The 19779-nt window shown below is 48.1% G+C and overlaps 1 protein-coding gene across 1 annotated transcript in view; it reads left to right on the plus strand.

The window, feature by feature from the left end:
- HK1 (hexokinase 1) overlaps positions 1 to 19779 on the plus strand; it is a 64713-nt gene that overhangs the window by 26928 nt on the left and 18006 nt on the right. Inside the window, 7 exon segments of the mRNA XM_032491540.1 lie at positions 2115 to 2263; positions 7963 to 8082; positions 10255 to 10350; positions 10931 to 11030; positions 11150 to 11333; positions 16671 to 16826; positions 19299 to 19532. Of these exon segments, the coding sequence (XP_032347431.1) occupies positions 2115 to 2263; positions 7963 to 8082; positions 10255 to 10350; positions 10931 to 11030; positions 11150 to 11333; positions 16671 to 16826; positions 19299 to 19532 (1039 nt within the window).

Below are 19779 nucleotides of genomic sequence, written 5' to 3' on the forward strand. Positions count from 1 at the left end.
CATGGCCAATAAGCACATGGAAGGGTGCTCATTGTCATTAGTCATCAGAGAAATGAAAATCAAAATTAAAAAGACATACTAATGGGTGTTAAAGATATGAAGAAATTGGAACCTTCGTGTGTTACTGGTGGAAATGTGAAATGGTGCGGCTCCTTGGAAAACTGGCAGTTCCTCAAAAAGTTAAAAATGGGTTATCATTTTTAGTAGAAGTAGAAGCAATTCTACTTCTAAGTATAAACCCAACGGAAATAAAAAAAATACGTCCATACAAAAACCTGTGCACGAATATTCATAGTAGCATTATTCATACTAGCCAAAACAATCCAAATGTCCATCAGCAGACAAAGGGGTAAATGAAATGAGGTATATCTGTACGGTGGAATAGTATTTGGCCATAAAAAGAATGAAGTACTGATACATACTACAGCATGATGAACCTTAAATGTATTTTGCTAAGTATAAGAATCCAGTCACAAAAGGCCATATACTATATGATTCCATTTATATGAAAATGTACAGAAAAGGCATATCTGTGTAGACAGTACATTAGTGGCTGCTTAGGGCTATGGGGATGAGAGACTTGAGAGGTGATGGTTACAGGTACAGGATTTCTCTTTGAGGTGATGAAAATATCCTAAAGCTAGTTTATGGCAGTGTTTGCTTAAAGTACTAAAAACCATTGAATTGTACACTTTAAATGGCTGGATCGGCTGTTGTGTGAATTGTATCTCAATAACACTGTTAACCAAAAAATATAATAAAGATGCTTCCCTAGGAGAGTGAGATGCCCCAAGCAGACATGTATTTACTGCTGTACGACTGAGGGCTTAGTGGACCACTGGGGCTGAGGATGGTAAGGGGTGGCTGTCACTGCTGGCAGGACGTACATTGGGTCAGTGAGAATGTGACCTCAGAAGTAAAATGAGCAGATTTTAACCAATTTAGGGGGAGCATGTGCGAGGGTAACTAATGAGAAATAAGATAAAGAATGTTAGATGGTGGCTTAATGGTTTGGAATCTTGCCCACAGCCACCTCCCTTGGTGCTTTATGGTGGTCCTAGCATATCCAGTCCCATCATTTTTCTCTGTCCCTCTGAGGTCCACTCCAATCATCGCACACATTGGTCCTGAGGAATGTAGCCATATCAGGCCAGTTTACTCTTATGTGGCCAAGAGGGACTCCTGTTAAAAACATCCTCTGGGTGGAAACAACGCATGTATCCAGTGACAGATGAGTGGATAAACACGTGTGTTGTACACATAACCGTGGAATATCATCCAGCCTCAAAAAGGTGAACTGCTGACACAGGCCAAGACATGGATGAGCCTCTGAGACTGTGTGCATAGTGAAATAAGCCAGACACATAAGGACAAATGTGTATGATTCTGCTTACATGAACTATCTAGAATAGGCAAATTCATAGAGATAGAGTAGTGGTTGCCTGGGACTGCGGACAGGGGAAATGGGACGTTACTGCTTAATGGTTATAGAGTTTCTGTTTGGGACGATGAAAAATGTTGGAAATAGTGGTGATGGTTGCATAACATTGTGACTGTACTTAATGTCAGTGAGTTGTACCCTTACAAATGGTTGCAGTGGTTAACTTTGTTATGTATATTTTCCCACAATTTAAAAAAGATCCCCTGGGGAATCAGTGGAGCTCTGGACAAGCTGGAATCGGTATCTGAGCTGACAGGGAAAGAACCCAAGGCATGAGATGAACCTCAGATGTAGGGATTTCTCTGAGTTGAAACACTGTTTTTATTTTTACTTTTTGGCTAACAGTGCCATTTGTGAAAAAGCATAAGGAATTAGAGAAAGATGGATGAAGCTTTGTATTTAAGTCTGTGCTTCTATTCTTCTGCAGTTGGGAGTGAGAGCCCAACTGTAGGAAGCTGTCTGCCTAGGACACCCGGCTGGGAGAGGGTTCCTCTTGCCCAGTCTTCCAGTGGGGGCAGCGGTCTGATGGGGTCTGCAGGACTCCTGCTTTCTGGCTGAAAGCACAGTGCTGTGGGAGAGGCAAGAGGGCCCGACCCTGTTGAGAAGCGACAAGGCTTGGGGCCTTCCTAAGGGGAACATGAATCTGATGCAATGCTGTTGTCTACCTAAACAGAAAAGGGAGATTTCATTGCCCTGGATCTTGGAGGGTCTTCCTTTCGAATTCTGCGGGTGCAAGTGAATCATGAGCAAAACCAGAATGTTCACATGGAGTCTGAGATTTACGACACCCCGGAGAGCATCATGCACGGCAGTGGAAGCCAGGTGGGTCCCTGCTCCCTTCCCATCAGCCCCAGTGGGTCTGGCGTCAGGCCCTAGCGCACCTCCAGGAACCAGACCCAAAGCACTGGTGTGCTGAGCCCCTGGAGGGGTCGTCATAGGTGCGTGTGGAGAAGGGGTGACTGCCTGAAGGGACCCCACTGTCTGGGCAACCTGGTAAATGGGAGGGAGCTGCTGGGACAGTGGCAGGTGAAGGCTGAGAAGAGGGGACCCAGCAGGGAAGTGCACTCATTCCCTAAGGATCCTGGGATTGGTTCCCCCACAGAGGGGTAGCAGAGCCCTTGGGTGAATGACTTTTTCCAAGTCATTGTCCTCCTCACCCCATTCACCAAAGGCCCAGGCCTCATATGTTGTGGCTGTCACCCTGTGGGGCAGCAGGAATTTGAATTCACAGCCCCAGGGCTAACGAAGGGCTCCTGGCTTAATAGTCTCCCATGAGCTCTTGGCACAGAAAGCAGGGAGGGCAGGGCCTTGCCTGGAATGTCGCTGTCCCTTCCTCTCACACTAACCCTGCCAATGGGAGGGCTGCCTTCCTTAGCTGGCTGAGGCCCGTGGGCAAGCTTGGAAAGGCCTGTCCACCCACTGCACCCTGCATCTGGCTGCGGTGAGTGGTGGCTGCAGGTCCACTGAGGACCCTGTGATCAGAGGGTAGGCAGCCCCTCATCAGGCTTCAGTCACTTCTGGCTCTGTGTGTGGGAGCTGCTACTCACCCTTTCCTGTGGGTGTTTGGGCCCCTCCCATCTGTAGCTTGCCTCCTGAGTCATGGCTGCTGTCAGGATATGTGTTCAGAGGTTGCCAAATATTTGTTTTAGGGAGGGTGTGTTCACGACAAGGTTCATGACTAAGTTCTCCAGAAAGCACGCTTGTTCTGGGCTGGACTTTGAGATGACACCCAGAGTCTTCTCCTCTTGACTCCACTTAGTTCCTAAATTAAGGTGGGTGAGACCTGAGGCAAGCTCTCTGCCTTTTCCTTATATGAGAGAAAAGGGCTAATCTGGGCCTTTAACCTGCTCTCAGGGGCTTGGGTTCAGAGCTTTTGAGACCATCTCACAGGGAGCACTGAGGAGAGCACTGTCACTAGGACAGATGAGCCACTTCTCAGCCAGCCAGTGAAACGGGTACATCACTTTTTGGATGGTCCTGCCTGGAGGTCCCCCCCTTATGCCTCCATTGTTGGGCTGCAGAGACTGGCTCATTCATCCAGTGTGTGCTTAAAGGCTGCCAGCGGGCAGGTCTCCTCATCCTGCCCAGTGGTCTCTGCGCTGCTCCTTTTCGCAGGTGGCAGCAGCCTCTGGTTGGCATCCTGCTCTTTCCATTTGGTGACAAGTACTGAGCTGTCACTCTGTTCCCCCTTAGTCCTTGGGTTGAGCCACTTCTGTTTGCTGCCTTCACCATCAGGATTCTCTCCCTGTGCTGCAGGCATTCCTGTGTGCTTTGGCCTGATTTTTTAGGAGCAGAGTTGTAAATTAAGGGGTTGCTCCCCCCAAGGGGCACACTTGCTACGTGACTTCCCCAGTAATTTCCTTGTTTCTGCTGCCCCAGGCCCTCATCTCTCCTAGCCTCTGTTCCCATCTTTCCAGCCCTAGGATCACTTTGTTTCCTGCTGTTTCTTCCTCTGCCCCTTTTAAGCAGTCTGCAAAGAAAAGATGATGATGATGATGATAACGATACTGTTGCATTATAATAGCAAATACGTACATAGAGCTTGTTATGTGTCAGTCACTGATCTAAGCACTTCCTATGGATTAACTCATTTAATCATCACAGTTACCCTATGGGGTAGGTATTATTATTATTATTCCCGTTTCACAGCTGAGAAAATTGAGGCTTGGATGTTAAGTAACCAGCCCCTTGGGTCTTATGGTGCATAAGTAATAGAGCTGGGATTTGAACCCAGGCAGTCTGGCTCCAGATGTTAGAGTTTTAGCAGTGTGGAACATGCTTAGGCTATGTTTTGTCTTTGTTTTTAATTAATTAATTTATATTTTTATTAAAATTTTTTGATGGTGTGGAAATATGAGGGCTATGGGCAAGGAGGAATGTCCAAGGGATTGAAGGAGGAGAGGATTGGCAATTGGAAAACAGGGATGAAACAGGAACCTTTCATACAGAAGTTTGGTATGAGGTTAGCAGTTAGTGTCGGGGGCCCATTTTTCTGAGCTCTCTTATCGACCTATAGAGCATGCTGGTAAACCAAGAGCCCCATTTTGCCCATGACGCAACTCAGACTCGCAGACTGCTTCTGTCATGTGCAGGAATTTTAGATAGATTTTTAAACCTTTTATTTGAAATAACGTTAAACCTACAGAAATGTTTAAAGATAAGCACAAAGAGCTTTTTATACCTTTTATCCAGATTTCCCAATTGTTAACTATTTGCTTTATCCTTCTCTCTCTCTCTGCACACACACACACACACACACACACACACACACACACACACACACAGTATCCCAAAAGTTTCAGTGCAATTTTAAGCTCTAATAATTTCAAAAGCATACATGCAACTTTCTTAAAACATCGCTTACTTAGTTTTGTGGATTTTGACTAATAAATGTTTAGGTTTTTGTTTCAGTCATTGTTTGCCATTTTAAATTAGAGAGGGTGAGTCTGCGTGGGGGGAGGTTTAAAATAATGACCATGTTGTCAGGAAAGGAAAAGAACTTTTTTTAAACACTAAAAATTTGAGTCCAGAGAGCTGGGTAACTTCCCTTTCTGGTTGGTCACAGACATAGGTTAGTGGTGCAGCAGGGAGGGGAGGCTTCCTGTCTCCTCGACAAGCTTGTCGCCCCTGGGTGGCGGGCATTCCACAAACAGCACTTCTGAACTGAGCACGTGGGGTGGGTGTGTTTGGCTCACATCCCTGTGAATCCGCTTCTGCTTCCGAGGTCCCCCTCCGCTTCCTTCCACACGGCAGCAGCCGCCTCTCCTGAGGGCCTGGAGCTGCTGATCACAGATGACATGGGGTGTGCTGCCGGCCTTACTGATGGTTTATAGCGCTCAGAATATAGGTTGCGGGAAGCTTAGCTGGGCTTCTCCGGGGAGGGTGGTCATGCTTCTTGGCCAGAAAGTCAGACTGCAGAGCTGGCTCAGGGACATCTAGGGAAGATGGGGGGTACGAGTCATGACTCCTGGCCCCTCTCAGGGATACCCTGCGAAGTGGCCGTGAAGGCAGCAGTGCAGAGATTGCCTCCCCCAGCCTGGCCAGCCCTGACCCTGCCCTTGGCTGAACTCCTCCTACAAAGTTTATTTGACATTTTGTTTTGTGTTCCCCTCTCCTCTTAGTCTGTCAGGGACCCCTGACAGATTGGCCAGAGTGAGTGAACCGTGGCCTTGGTAAAGCTGCCTCCTCTTCTCCCCTTGAACTACAACTGTTTGGGGAGAGAGAGTGGGTGTTACTTGTGGTTTGGGTTTTTTGTTTTTGTTTTTCAAAATTCAATCTGGAGTCAGAAAGCTGTGGATTCTGACAGATGGTCCTTCTGCCCTTCCCGCAGTCGGGCCCTGGTCTGGTCCCTTATTCTTCCACAGCCCCCTCCCCTGTCTCTGTTCTGTCTCCAAATCCCTTTATTTTAAAAAATTTTGGAGGGGGGAGCGAATTGGGTTTATTTATTTAATTATTTAATTATTATTCTTTTTTAATGGAGGTACTGGGTATTGAACCTAGGACTTCGTGTCTGCTATGCATGCACCCTACCGCAGAACTATACCCCCCACCTCCCCAAATCCCTTTAGACAGGGAGAGAAGAGGAGGAAACAGGAGGGGATCTGCCCTCTCCTTAGTCACCTGGGAGGGCCCTGCCCCATGGGCTTCACCCTTTCTTGTGGGCTATCTCCTTGACACGTTTGTTAAAATCAAACCCAAATAAAACTATAAGTTTAATATGGAAAAAAAAAAAAATACCCTGCAAAAAAGCCTTCAGCAGATGGCCTTGTCTGGGAACATGGGCTGGGATTACTTCCTGCGACTGTGTGGGTTGGCCCTGCCAGCACTGCCTTCTTCTGGGCTTCAAGAAGCTTCATTAGCTTTGTCAGTCCCATACAAGGGAGGTCGAGTGTTAGGACAGCCATGTGAGAAAAAAAAAAAAAACGGGGTTACCTAGACAGTGGCATAGGTTCCAGAGGAGTGTATATATATATACACTTTGGTTACGTTAATCGAGGTATAGAACTAAAGAAAAGGGAAGTTCTTTTTTTTTTTTTTTAACATTTTTTATTGATTTATAATCATTTTACAATGTTGTGTCAAATTCCAGTGTTCAGCACAATTTTTCAGTTATTCATGGACATATACACACTCATTGTCACATTTTTTTCTCTGTGAGTTATCATAACATTTTGTGTATATTTCCCTGTGCTATACAGTGTAGTCTATTCTACAATTTTGAAATCCCAGTCTATCCCTTCCCACCCTCCACCCCCCTGGTAACCACAAGTCTGTATTCTCTGTCTGTGAGTCTATTTCTGTCCTTTATTTACGCTTTGTTTTTGTTTGTTTGTTTGTTTTTGTTGAAAAGGGAAGTTCTTAGTTCAGCGAAGCTTTCCTCTTGGTCAGAACACATATGAAGTACTATATTCAGTTCAGGATACATTTCAGAGAAGAGGGGCCGTATTAGATCCAAAACGGTCACCTTCCAGGTGCTGAGCTGCTGTCATTGATAGCACTCACGCAGAGGCTAGGGAAACAGTGTTCTGGGTTCTTTCTCATGGGTTCTAAGATGTGTATGCATATCCTGGCAACATGTTGTGGAACAGGCAAGCTTAAATTACAATCCCGTAACAATCCCGTAATCCTGAAAATAAATTGTGGTGTGTTCACACCATAGAATACTGGGCAGCAGTGAGGATGGACAGTCTAAAAGGCACACAACAACGGGAATGACTGGACTCACACACATAATGTAGAGGAAAAGAGGGCAGACACCAGAAAGTGCACACTGTCATTCCATTTACACATAGTGGACAGGCAGGCAAAGCTAACTGAGAGTGTTAGAAGTCAGAGGGGCTGGCGATTGCCCTTGCGGGGCTGGGCGGCTGCAGCGGTGACTGCACTAGGTGGGTGTCTGGGTGTTGATAACGTTGTGTTTCTTGATCTGGGTGCTGGTAACACAGGTGTGTGCAGCTTGTGAGCGTCCCGTGAACCTACACTTAGGATATGTACACTTCTTTGTATGTATATTGTACTTGAGTAAAAAGTAAAAATATGATAGCCTGAAGATTGTTCAATCACTCAAGTGGCTCGAGGCTGCGGAATTGCCCGTGGAGCTTCTGGAACCGACAGAGTGAGGAAGATAGAGACAGAGATACAGGGAAGGGGCCAGATGGCCACTCCACCTGGGTGGCTGCAGGTGATCCATGGCCTGTGTGTCATGGAGGATGAGCTGATTTTTCTCTTATTTTTACACGTCCTCGGTACCCTGATAATGCAGCTTAGTGACCACTGAGAGGCCAGTTCTGTGTGAAGGTTTTAAATGCCTCCTAAGCTGCACTGGCTCAGGATGCAGGCTCTTCTCAAGGGGCTCTTCTCTGCCCAGCACCCTGTGTGGGTGCCGTGTGGGTGGCGGGCAGCTGGGCAGCTGGGCGGCTGTGCTCCTTTCCGTGTGGGGGGAAGAGGGGGTCACTCACGTTTTTTCCTGAAATGCTGCGTCCCCTTCCTCCCTCCTGACTGCTGCCTTGTGCTTCCTCCAGCTTTTCGATCATGTCGCTGACTGCCTGGGAGACTTCATGGAGAAAAAAAAAATCAAGGACAAGAAATTACCTGTGGGATTCACGTTCTCTTTCCCTTGTCGGCAATCCAAAATAGATGAGGTAAGAATTCTGGGAGTATCAGGCTCCACAGAAGCCTCAGAGGGGGAAAGCTAATGAATCCTTTTTCTTGATTACTTTTTCCTTTTGCTTACAGGATGGCCTGCATGTCTTGTATTTTTTTTTTTAAGAAACGTTTGTAAAAATTAATGTAAGGTCATGAAAGCATGTTTGTTTTCAATTATTTATTTATGTATTTTTGGAGATGAATCATGGTATTTGTGGCTGTCGGGTAGAGAGAACCATTTCTTAAACTCAAGTAAGTGAAGGAAAACAAAGGTTTAGTGACCTTTCACAAGGTCTGTTGTTGGTACTAAGTTTCCCTTGGCTTTTTTGGGGGGAGGAGGGTAGTGAGGTTTATTTATTTATTTATCTTATTATTATTTTTTAATGGAGGTGCTGGGGATTGAACCCAGGACCTCATGCACGCTAAGCATGCACACTACTACTGAGCTATACCCTCCCCGCTAAGGTTCCCTTGGCTTTTGAGAACTGAAGCTTGACAGTCACACTCCCTGGGCACAGGCAGGGTGAGACACCCGTCCTCCCACAGGGAGAGAGGAGAGATGGCCTGAGAATGAAGGGAGAGTGCTGGCTGTTGCCAGCTTGTTCATCAGCGGCTGTGGACCGAGTGCCATCCTGTGTAGGCTGGGCGAGGCATGGTCTGCCCTCTAGACAGTACAGTCTTCCAGGAAGGAAGGCATTGCAGAGGCAGAGAAGGAACGTCCTCAGGGGCACAAGAGCCCCTCAGGACAAAGCAGATGGGCCTGGCAGAGCAGGAGCCGAAGACAGGGGCCCCCACCCACTGCCCTTGACTCCAGCCCAGGGAGGGCTTCCTAACCTGGGCAGGCTGCCTGCCAGGAAGCCAGTGGATCACAGGCTCTAATTACCCATCTGAAGGCCTGTGCCCACTCCTCAGTGCTGCCTGGGACCTTCAGGACTGTCCAAATCTAGACCAGCTGCCTTTTTCCACAGATGAGCAAAGTGGCCCTCAGAGGAGTTGGGGAACCTGCCCGCAAGGAAATGGTCCAAGGTGTGGAAGTAGGATCGGTCTATTGATTTCCAGCCCACACTCTTTACACACCACGTTCTCTGAGGCTTTTGGGGGCCTGGGCCATTCTGGAGGCCACAGGGCCTGAACGGCAGCTCCTCCTAACCCTGCCGTAGTTGTAGTGACTTCCTGTATTTGGAGAAAAATAGTCAAGTAAAACAGTTATTTTTCTTTTCTAGTATCTTTGATTGAAAAAGAGATACAGGGGAGGAAGGTAAAGCTCAGTGGTAGAGTGTGTGCTTAGCATGTATGAGGTCCTAGGTTCAATCCCTGGTACCACCACTAAAAATACTAAATAAACCTAATTACACTCCCCCACAAAAAAATTTTAAAAATTAAAAAAAAATACAGAATATGTAAAACTACTGAAATAACATAAAGGTGTAAAGCAAAATATAAAATCCCTACCCTTCTGTATCCCCAAGTGAATAACCATGGGATGTCTGTCCTTAATGTTTCTCCATTAATAGACAAACAGAAATGGAACATATTTTGTAAACAGCAAAGTCACTGCTTACAAATGGGGGTTAAGTTCCAAAGTTGGGGAAGAGGCATGAATCACATATAGTTAATATTATCCTTTAATCTCTAGGACTTGGCTCTTAGAAGTTCAGTAGCCAGGAATTATCTTAGCATTTTGTTTCTCTTCCCAATTTGGCTCTAACGAAAGTTCCTTGGGGCTATCGAAGCCAGAAAGGTCTGGTTTGTTTGTTTGTTTGTTTGTTTGTTTGTTTGTTTTCCAGAAAGGTCTGGTATGAAAGTGCAGAAATGTGATGAGGTCATAATAGGATTTCTCCTGTTCTCTTTGTAAATGAAGTCTGGCTGCGCGCTTGGCCTGTTAGATTCGCATGCTGTGTGACGCTGCCGCCCTGGCCAACCACTTAGTGTATTACTGCAGTGTGAGCTGCAGGGCTTTTTTTTCCCCCATGGCAGCCGCCAGAGAAATCCATCGTGTAGATGGATAAACAAGAGAGAGGACAGTCTGGCTCTGCACCTCGGTGTGATCTGGAGTGAGCCTCTTGTCCCCTCTGGGCCTCTGCTTTGTTCTTGAATGGACTCCCCAGAGACCTGGGGATTTGGAGGCCTCCCAGGCCTCTTCTAACCCCATATTCTCTCCTTTGCAGGCCATCCTGATCACCTGGACAAAGAGATTTAAAGCGAGTGGAGTGGAGGGAACAGATGTAGTGAAGCTGCTTGAAAAAGCCATCAAAAAGCGAGGGGTAATTTTCCCCTAGCCACTTGCCTTGGCCACTTGGAGGTGGGGGAGTGTGGGGACCAGTAGTGCATGGCCCGAGGCATCACACAGTGGGGGTTCTTGAAGACCTAGGGAGGTGAGCGGTAAGGGTTCACAGTCCGGAAGGTTGAGGGTAGTTCAAAGCAGAGCTCTCCAAAGTGCTGCCCCAGAGAGCCAAGCCCGTGGGCAGGGAATAGCCTCCTTCCGACAGGAGGGGTGGCCTGTGCAGGGAGCCAGTGAGGTCACGTGCTGCCTGCCAGGGTTGGATCAGGCACAGTCGACACATGGATGCAGTGGACTGGTTTGCAGAGGGCTGTGGCTCTGTAAGGAAAACCCACTCTGAAAAGAATCTTAAGCCAGATAATGAAGGGAGCCTTGTCATTTTTATAATTTAATCACTGCGCTCTGATCCAGTGAATTTGAGTGCCAGCAGTTGTGAAACCGGCACCACCCATGGGGGCTGTGGTGGCTGTGGAAACAGGAGCCCTCCCGCCTCTCTGTCTTTAAGGTTGGTGATCTCTGCTCCACGTGTCAGTGGATGGTGACACCCTGTTATCTCTCCCCAGGATTATGATGCTAACATTGTGGCTGTGGTGAATGACACAGTGGGGACCATGATGACCTGTGGCTATGATGACCAGCACTGTGAAGTCGGCCTTATCATTGGTAACGTCCACCCCTGTGCTCGTCCCTTCCTAAATCCAGTGTTTCCAGAAGGCACGGCCTCGCCTCCTCTCTTATGACTTCGTGTGGTCACAGCTTCTGGTCTGGTCTCTCTCTCCAAGGCACCGGCACCAACGCGTGCTACATGGAGGAACTGAGGCACATTGACCTGGTGGAAGGCGACGAGGGGAGGATGTGCATCAACACTGAGTGGGGGGCCTTCGGGGACGACGGGGCTCTGGAGGACATCCGCACCGAGTTTGACCGGGAGATAGACCGGGGATCGCTCAACCCCGGAAAGCAGCTGTGAGTCCCACCTTTCCTTACCAGTCATATAGGTCTTAGGGGACACTTAATGGAAGATTTGGGGTGGGAGATGAGAGGGGCAGGAAGCCAGGTGATTGCAAAAAGAAAAGCCCTTCAAGTGTGCGTTATCTGTCGCTCCTTTGGAGAGATACACAGTCCTGGAGTCTGTAGCTTTAAAAGCACATTTTAAATGCTTTCTCTTTGTTTAATTACACTCTAATTGTGTCCTTGTAAAATAGTTTGAAGACTAAAATACAGAAGCATTAGCATAAAGCTGAGGTTTAAAAACATACACTGTCATCGCTAATGTTGCTGCTCAGGGTGGGAGGGGCCACTTGGCGTGCAGGCCGACAGGCCGAGCAGGGAGAGTGTCTGTTCATTCAGCACACGTGTCTTGTGCACTGATGATGTGCCAGCTCTGTGCGAGGCTCCAGGGATACAGAGTAACACCTTCACTTCCAGGATTTATGATCTAGTTAGGGGAAGGAAGTCACACGTACAAATATCTGTCGTGCAGAGGAGTGGGTGAAGCCATCTGAGTCCTGCAGACCTTAGGGTGATTCCATGTCACGTATGAGCAGGTGGGTCAGAGCTGATAAAGACTCGGACTTAACTGGGCAAATTGTCCTTGGCCTTAGAGAGCTCTGGCTGCAAAAGTATAAGTGACATTATTCAGGCTGGTGTGGGTGTCACTTTGAGCTCCTTACTTCCTAAAGTGCCTGCTCATATTTCTCTGAGATGCGGGCAACATGCATCTGATTGACCTCCCCACTGCCCTATCCTGGAGCTGGATAATGTCGGCTTGCTGAGAAATGCTCACCAACCTTGTTGGCTTAACAGCCCTTATCCTATGTTAGAGAGACACTATGCCAGGGAGTTCATTCATCATTTTGAAACTTGTCACCCAAAAGATCCTCCAGGCTGGCCGATTGGGCTTTCCACCTGAAGAGTTAATGGAATTGCATGAATAGCCAGTCCCCCTCCACTGGGAGTGGTGAAGGTGAATATATGAGGTTTCTCACTGAGAGAATCCTGGATTCTTAGACCCAGCATTGAACATCTCCTTTACATCCTGAGACTGAAGCACCAGCTTGGTAACAAAGAGCCCCAGCTCCGAAGTTCTCATAGCCGAAGGACTTTTTCCCCTCAATACATTGACCTAAAGCCCAATTCTAAAACCTGCCCCTAGCTGACATAAAGCTATTTACTCTGCCTATTTACACACGTCACTGCAGATCTGTGGATATGTTTGATATAGGACTGCCTCAAGCACCTCTGGGGTTATTCTGTAATACGTAGCATATGTAGCATATTGTATCTAAAATCCTCAAATCTCCACACTCCCAAGTGCATGTGAGTCCAGGGGTTTCAGATAAGAAATCAACCTGTAGTTACTATCAATCACTTAATCAGAAGTCCTCCTTCTCAGCAGAACAGGTAGGGCAGTTACCCGTGATAAATGAACAGATATGGCCCAGACCCTCATCTCTTTCCTTAGCCTCAGTGTAGGGATCCTACTGGGCTTGTGTGGAAACCTGGATTTCTCTGCCATCCATTTTGATGTATTTCTGAATTTCTCTAAAGGGCTGAGCTATGTCCCCAGGCTGAATTGTGACCTGGGCTCACAGATGGCTTGTAATAAACGTTTTCGGAGTGGTGGATGGATAGGGGTGGGATGCATGGACGGATGGATGGAGGATGGATGGTGGCTGGGAGGTGGCTGGGAAATGTGTGGGTGGATAGACAGGTGAATGGATTTAAAGAGTGAGAAGGGTGAAGTAAAGTCCATCTCCAATATGCTTCCCCGCTTACTGATTACCAAAGGTCGGGTCTTGGGAAGAATAACTCCAAAGAGATGACAGATTCTTGAGTTGCATCGTGTATTCCTAGAAACAGGCTGTTGGTTTGAATTTTTTGCTGAAGCGAAGTTCACTGTTCTCCCAGGCTTCTGCCTGAGTTTTGGGGTCTTGCCTATGTCTTTTGTGCAATGCCAAGCTCCTCCTAGCCCCTTTGTTCTCCTTGTACCAGGGAAAGGTATTTGCTCCATTTGACTCATGGGGGAATTAAGGCACTGGAACCCTGGGAAAGGACAAAGCTGGCCCACAACTCCGTTGAGGTTTTATCTGGCTTAAGTTTGGGGTTTTCCATCCTGTTTGAAAGTATAAGTTTTTCATAGTGAACTAACAGAATGTCTAAGAACAAAATCACTGAGGATGGTCTAGAGGAATGTTTTTCATTAGAATTACATAGAGGCCTTTAAAAAACATACAGTTGCCCAGGCATCCTCCCACTCAACCCACTTTTCCTTCCCAGTTCTGATTCTGTTGGCCTGGGCTGAGGCCTGTCCTCTGGAGCCTAAAAGTTCCTCAAGTGATTCCAGTTTTTAATGAGGATTGAAAACATAGGCATGTTAGACTTGTGCAAAGGCTCTCAGTGCCCAGGTGGGCTCTAGGCCACTATGCACTTACTGATGCGTTTTGATTGAAGTTCACATTTACTGAGTACTGACTGTATACAGCTGACAGGAAGGGTATCTGTGCAGCAGCTCTGTGGCTCCTGCCTCCATTGGCAGTTGCTGCTTCCGGACTGTGAGGGAAGGACCCCCACCCTTGCCCCTGAATCAGCAGGTCTCTCTAAAAAGGATCAATCATCGGCTTCCTTCCTGCCGCCCTCCGTCCTGGGCCTTTGATGTTCTGGTCCCTTACCTGTCTCCTACTGGAGATGTCGGTCCCACCTTCTTTCATTTTTAATTTCCTTTCTCCCTCTCCTGTTTTCTGGGCTCTTCGTTTTCTCTGTTGTGTCTGGAATTTTGAATCCTATTTTCCTGCGATTCCTTATCACATCTTTCAAAATGAAAGAGACACTGCCCCAGAAAACAGCAGCAGCAGTGATGGTAACAGCGGGGAGGCTTGGCCTGGAGCACGCTTTGGCCGGAATGGTGCTGTAGTAGCTGCGCCTCTTTTCAAGTCAGCCCTCTAGCCCCTTTTCTTACTGTTGCTCTGCCCTCTCCATAGACACTCTCAGCAGCTCTAATCCTCCCTCATTAGGTGGCCCAGGCCTCTCCCTCCTCTGTCCCTGGGCTGCCCATGGGAGCAGACCCTGGCTGCCAAGGAAACTCCTGATCGGCGTTCAAGTCCTTGCTCCCCTGTCTGAGTACGGTCCCCTGCCCACCCTTCCCAGCTCCCCCAGGCCTTGTGGGTCTCAGCCCTGCCTGTGCCCACCAGCAAGCAATGAGCTGCAGCACCACGGTGCCACCCACTGGCCTGTGGTCCTAGGCATCTGACGGCTGAGAGGCAGATCACGACTTGCTTGGTTTCACTTGAGGCTCATGAGATGTGCTGTTTCCTCCTTCTGCTGCTCCAACAGGGACTCTAGGGACTGAGAAAGGACTGACACCTGGCCTCGGGCTTCCTTTATCTGGAAAGGGGGGGCGGTGGCAGTATCTACATGTCTGAGACACCATTGTGTGGAAAGGGGAGCAGATCATTCTGAGTGTCTCCAGAAGGCAGAGTGAGAAGCAATGGGTAGAGGGGTACCAGGAGGCTAACTTTAGCTCATCCTCGTTGGGGAAGAACCTTCCTATTGTCACACTTGCCCCACTTGGGGGCCGGCTGCCTAGAGGGAGTAAGCTGGAGGTAGAAGAGCAGAGGCTGGGTTAGGGTGGGGCTGGTGGCTGCAAGCATGACAGTAATTGGTCACATTTAATGACACTGTCCATGAGAGAGGCAGAGCAGCACAATGGCTAGAGCATAGAATCTGGGGCTGGATTTAACTGGGTAAAAAATGTGGTTTTGCCACTTATTAGCTCTATGACATTGGGGAAGTTATATAACCTCCCTGTGCCTCAGCTTTCTCATCTGTGGAATGGGGGTAATGACAGTATCTGTCTCATAGGGTTGTAATGAGGATGAAATAAATTAATACATGTAAAGTGTTTAGTTAAGTATGAAACACATAGCAAGCATTCATCGTTAGCTGGACACTGCAGCACTTCACTTGTACCAACCCCTGTCCTCCATACCACAGCCTCACAGGTAGGCCCTGCCATGATCCCCATTATGCAAGTAAAGAAATCGAGGCCCGGAGAAGCGGGTGGCAGAGTAGTGGCAGAGCCAGGGTTGAGCCCACGCAGTCTGGCTCCTGCCTTCTCTGAGATTCCAGCTCGGGCTGCACAGAAGCTGTTCCCACAGGTGCTTGGGGCAGCCACCAGGCAGGGCAGCTGGGACTCAGAAAGTTGCTCTCCTGCCAGGGATCCTCGACACAGCCTTGGCGGGGGCGGTCCTGTCTGGTCCTGTCCTGAACAGAACAATGAGAACTGTGTTTCTCTGCACCCAGTGTTGGGGCGAGGGGGCCACGTGCTCAGGTCCCAGCAGCATCCCTGGCTCCCGGGCCTGGCTCTGAATGAACAGATTGTTTTACTGTGTCACAGCCAGCTCGGGGTGTGCCAGCTGGGCTCCCTCAGAGGAGAGGCTGGCCGCCCGGGCGTGGAGCTGCCTCTGATCTGTCCTGCGCAGGGCTTCCTCCTGTCTCTGGTCAGCTAGGATCCGGGCCTGGATCTGGCTCAGATACAGTCTCGAGCCCCAGTCCCTGGTGGCTTCTCTGCAGTGCTGGGCTCAACATGGCTGCTGCAGTCACAGAGCCCACACTGCCCACCACACCTCCCAGGGGAGGCAGGAGAGCGGATCTGTGGGATTGGCCTGTGGCTAAATGTGGCCAGAGCAGTAGGATAAGCTGATTGGCTTTAAGCTACTCAGAACCTTCTCCTGGAGTGTAGGGTGAGGTCAGTGAGGAAGGAGAACATGGATGCCAAGGGAGTGACCAGCCACAGAAGTCCCATGTTCCTCATGCTGTATTTCAACCCCATCAGCTCCCTTGGGGAAGACCCTTTCTGAGCTGGGAAATGGAGAGAAAACTTCCTGGCCACTTTCACACAGGGGCTAGAGAGCTCCCTGATAGAATGATGAAGAGGAAAGCCCTTTAACAAGTACAGCATGAGGTTTTATAAGAGATGATCATATTCTCCTCATTTCTGTGTGGGGTCTTCTCTTCAATCCTGATCTAAATCCTGATGTTTTCCCTGCCTCCAGGCAGCCTTCCATGCCTGCCCCCACCCCATGGTGCTCTCCCATTTCCTACCTGAGGATAGGGGTTGGGTCTGGATCACCCCTGTTCCCTGGCTGTCTGCTCATTGTTTAATCTCACAAGTGCGTGGTCTTGTCGTGAGCTTGTGGTGGTGGGGGGGGGCGATTTTTGTGTCTTCCCCACCCTTCATGCGTTGCCCCAGTGGTGGGTACGGAGGGAGGACCTGACAAGCACCTGGGCACTTTTCTCCTGCAGGTTTGAGAAGATGGTCAGTGGCATGTACATGGGCGAGCTGGTCCGACTGATCCTGGTCAAGATGGCCAAGGAGGGCCTCTTATTTGAAGGGCGGATCACCCCGGAGCTGCTCACCAGAGGGAAGTTTAACACCAGTGATGTGTCAGCCATCGAAAAGTAGGTGCATCCCCTCAGGCTTTCTTTGGGGTTGGGGTAGGGGGGGCAGAGAAGAACAATGGGTCCCTCATTACCCTCTGAATCCTGGTTTGAGTGTCAGGGCTCTCTGGGTCGGTCTCCGCTGTCTTTGCTGACCCACCCTGGGCTGCTGTCCCTGCACGCCCCTGGTGGCAGCTCATTAAAGAGCCATCTAGTGCAGATTAAAAAAAAAAAAAGCCATCTAGTTAGTAGCAAATGCTTTGTGGATGGTTTAGTTACAAAAGCTGCCTCTTCGCCTTCAATCTCCACCCCCACCACACACATACACACACTCACTCACTCACTCACTCACTCAGGATAAGATTGGAGTCCAGGGAGTAGATGATCCTAGGGGTGGACAGGAGCCGACTGAGCCCAGGCCTGGGGCAATCTCCCTTGGAATATCAGGACCTTCTCCAGACGATGTTCAGGGGAACTCTAGGGACTTCAAGATAATTAGGTGTCCCCTGATGAAAGGGTTCTGTGGCCAGTAGGATTGGGAAATAACTGCATATTTACCCTCCATTTAGAGTTGTACAGTACTCATTAGCATATTAAAGAAAACTCAGTTCACATTGGTTAACTGGTCATTTCCCAAAATTCTTCTCTGCCTGAAACACCCCACCCTGCCTCCTTTCCGACATTCTCTCACCTGTTCACAGCCACAGGTGTTTCCTGGCACAAGTCTGAGAAACACTGATTAATCAATGAGACAGGACAGATAGACATAGAAGGACAGAGTCCAGCCCACAACCTGACTGCTACCCATCTGAGCTAAGGACCTTTCTCAGCATCAGAAACCCAGACTTTTCTGCCTCGACTGTTATTTGCATGCCTTCACCCTGAGAGGGAAGAAGGTGAACTTGCTTTTGGGGTAGTTTGATGTACTTGGGTGGCTCCAAGTCTAAAGGACTCCTGTCCTGTGGCAGTTCCAGGCTTGGTTCGTGGTTCAGGAGACTCCTTGTAGCCATGTGAGGCCACCTGCTTAAAGCAGGGCTAGCTTGGTGCTACAAACAACCTTCCATGTCTGCACAGGACGGTCATCCCACTGCCTCTCCTGTGGTCCTGGAAATTCAGACAGAGCCAGTGGCATTATAGCTCTGGCCACTGGGGGAAGATGCTGATTTAAGTAGAAAGGGGTTTATCTGGACTTACTCTTATTTTGCATCTGAATCCTGGCATTTGTCCTAGGATCTCTCTTCTTCAGCAGCGATTGGTACAAAGCTACAGGGAGTCACGTTACTGAGTTTCCAACCATATCTCTTCTCAAGTCTCCTGGTCAGCTGCTGGGAAGGGAGGGAGCAGGAGACTCGTGGCTTGTCTTCAGAATCATTGACAAAGTCAGGAAATGCCTGCCTTTCTCTACGCCTGTTTTTGATGTTGGCTCTTTGGTTACCAAGAAATAAAACCCATTTGAACTTGCTCAAGAAAGCATATATATTGGAATAAAGCCTATCTCAAAAAAGCCTATTAAAAACATCCTAAAAGGGCAGATGTTGGAAGCATTCTCTTTAAAATCAGGAGTAAGACAGTATTACCTTTTTTATTTAACATTGTCTTGGAGCCTTGGCTAATGTTTTGTTTGTTTGTTTTTAAAAAGAAAGTAAAAGAAATTAAAGGCATAAGAATAAAAAAAAAAAGAGGAGATAAAATTATCATTATTTGCAGATAGTAATTGTCTGGAACACCAAAAGATATCTAGACAAATGATTAGAATAACAGGAGAGGTTAGGAACATGTCTGGAGATAAGATACAAAAATTAATTGTATTCCTATGTATTGGCAATAATTAAAACATGTATATATTTAAAAATAAATCTTTATTTTATTTTAGAGTATTTTTAGATTTACAAAAAAATTGCAAAGATAGTACATATCCCTCACCTAGTTTCCCCATTGTTAACATCTTACCTTAATATGGTACATTAAAAAAAAAGAAGATATAAATATATATATATTCTTTTAAAAAATACATCTATGATAGTAATAAAAATAAAATTATAAAGTACCCTGTAATGAATCCAACAAAAGATATACAAAGCATGTATGCAGCAAATTAAAATTTGACTGAAGAACATCAAGGAGGAATGTGTAGAAATCCAGGGTCAACTCAGACCCCAAGAGCAGGAACTTCCCCCAGGTCTCCCGGCTGCTGAGCCCTGGGGTGGAAGCAGCTATTTCTCCATCTGTTCAGAGACTGAGTGGTCTGGCCTGTCCTCTTCTCTCCTCGTGCCTGACATGTCATAACCCAGCCTAGTGCAGTTTTTCCTCCTGCTGCCTGGGACTCCTTATGGAGGAGACCTCTCCTCACGCTCTTCTCAGGCATTTGACTGCCTTAATCCCATGCCACACACCTGGTGAATGGAGTTCACCTTTCCAGGACCTTCAAACTTCAGGGCTTTGCACTGCCTGCTGTGGTCCATAACTCACAAGTATTGGCCTCTAACCTCGCAGGAATAAGGAAGGCCTCCACAATGCCAAAGAAATCCTGACGCGCCTGGGAGTGGAGCCATCTGATGATGACTGTATCGCAGTGCAGCACGTGTGCACCATTGTCTCGTTTCGCTCTGCCAACCTGGTGGCTGCGACGCTGGGCGCCATCCTGAACCGCCTCCGAGATAACAAGGGCACCCCCAGGCTGCGGACCACGGTTGGTGTCGACGGGTCTCTTTACAAGACGCACCCACAGTGAGTCTGCCCTTTGCTATAATTGGCACTCAGTACCCATCTGGGCTAAGGACCTTCTCCAGAGGTCAGACTTTTGCACCCAGTGAAGGTTTTTGGCAGACAAGACAATGCCTAGTTCTGGGCAGAAAGAGTTGCCCAGTCGGGAAGTATCTGGCCCTCAGCTGATTCTCGTTGGTGTTGCTTCTGCACTGCACTGTCATCTCTCCTTGTTCATAAGTCTTGCCTGAGATTTCCATAGCTGCCAGGA

Source organism: Camelus ferus, chromosome 11 (genome assembly GCF_009834535.1).
Source record: "Camelus ferus isolate YT-003-E chromosome 11, BCGSAC_Cfer_1.0, whole genome shotgun sequence".
NCBI classification, from domain to species: Eukaryota; Metazoa; Chordata; class Mammalia; order Artiodactyla; family Camelidae; genus Camelus; species Camelus ferus.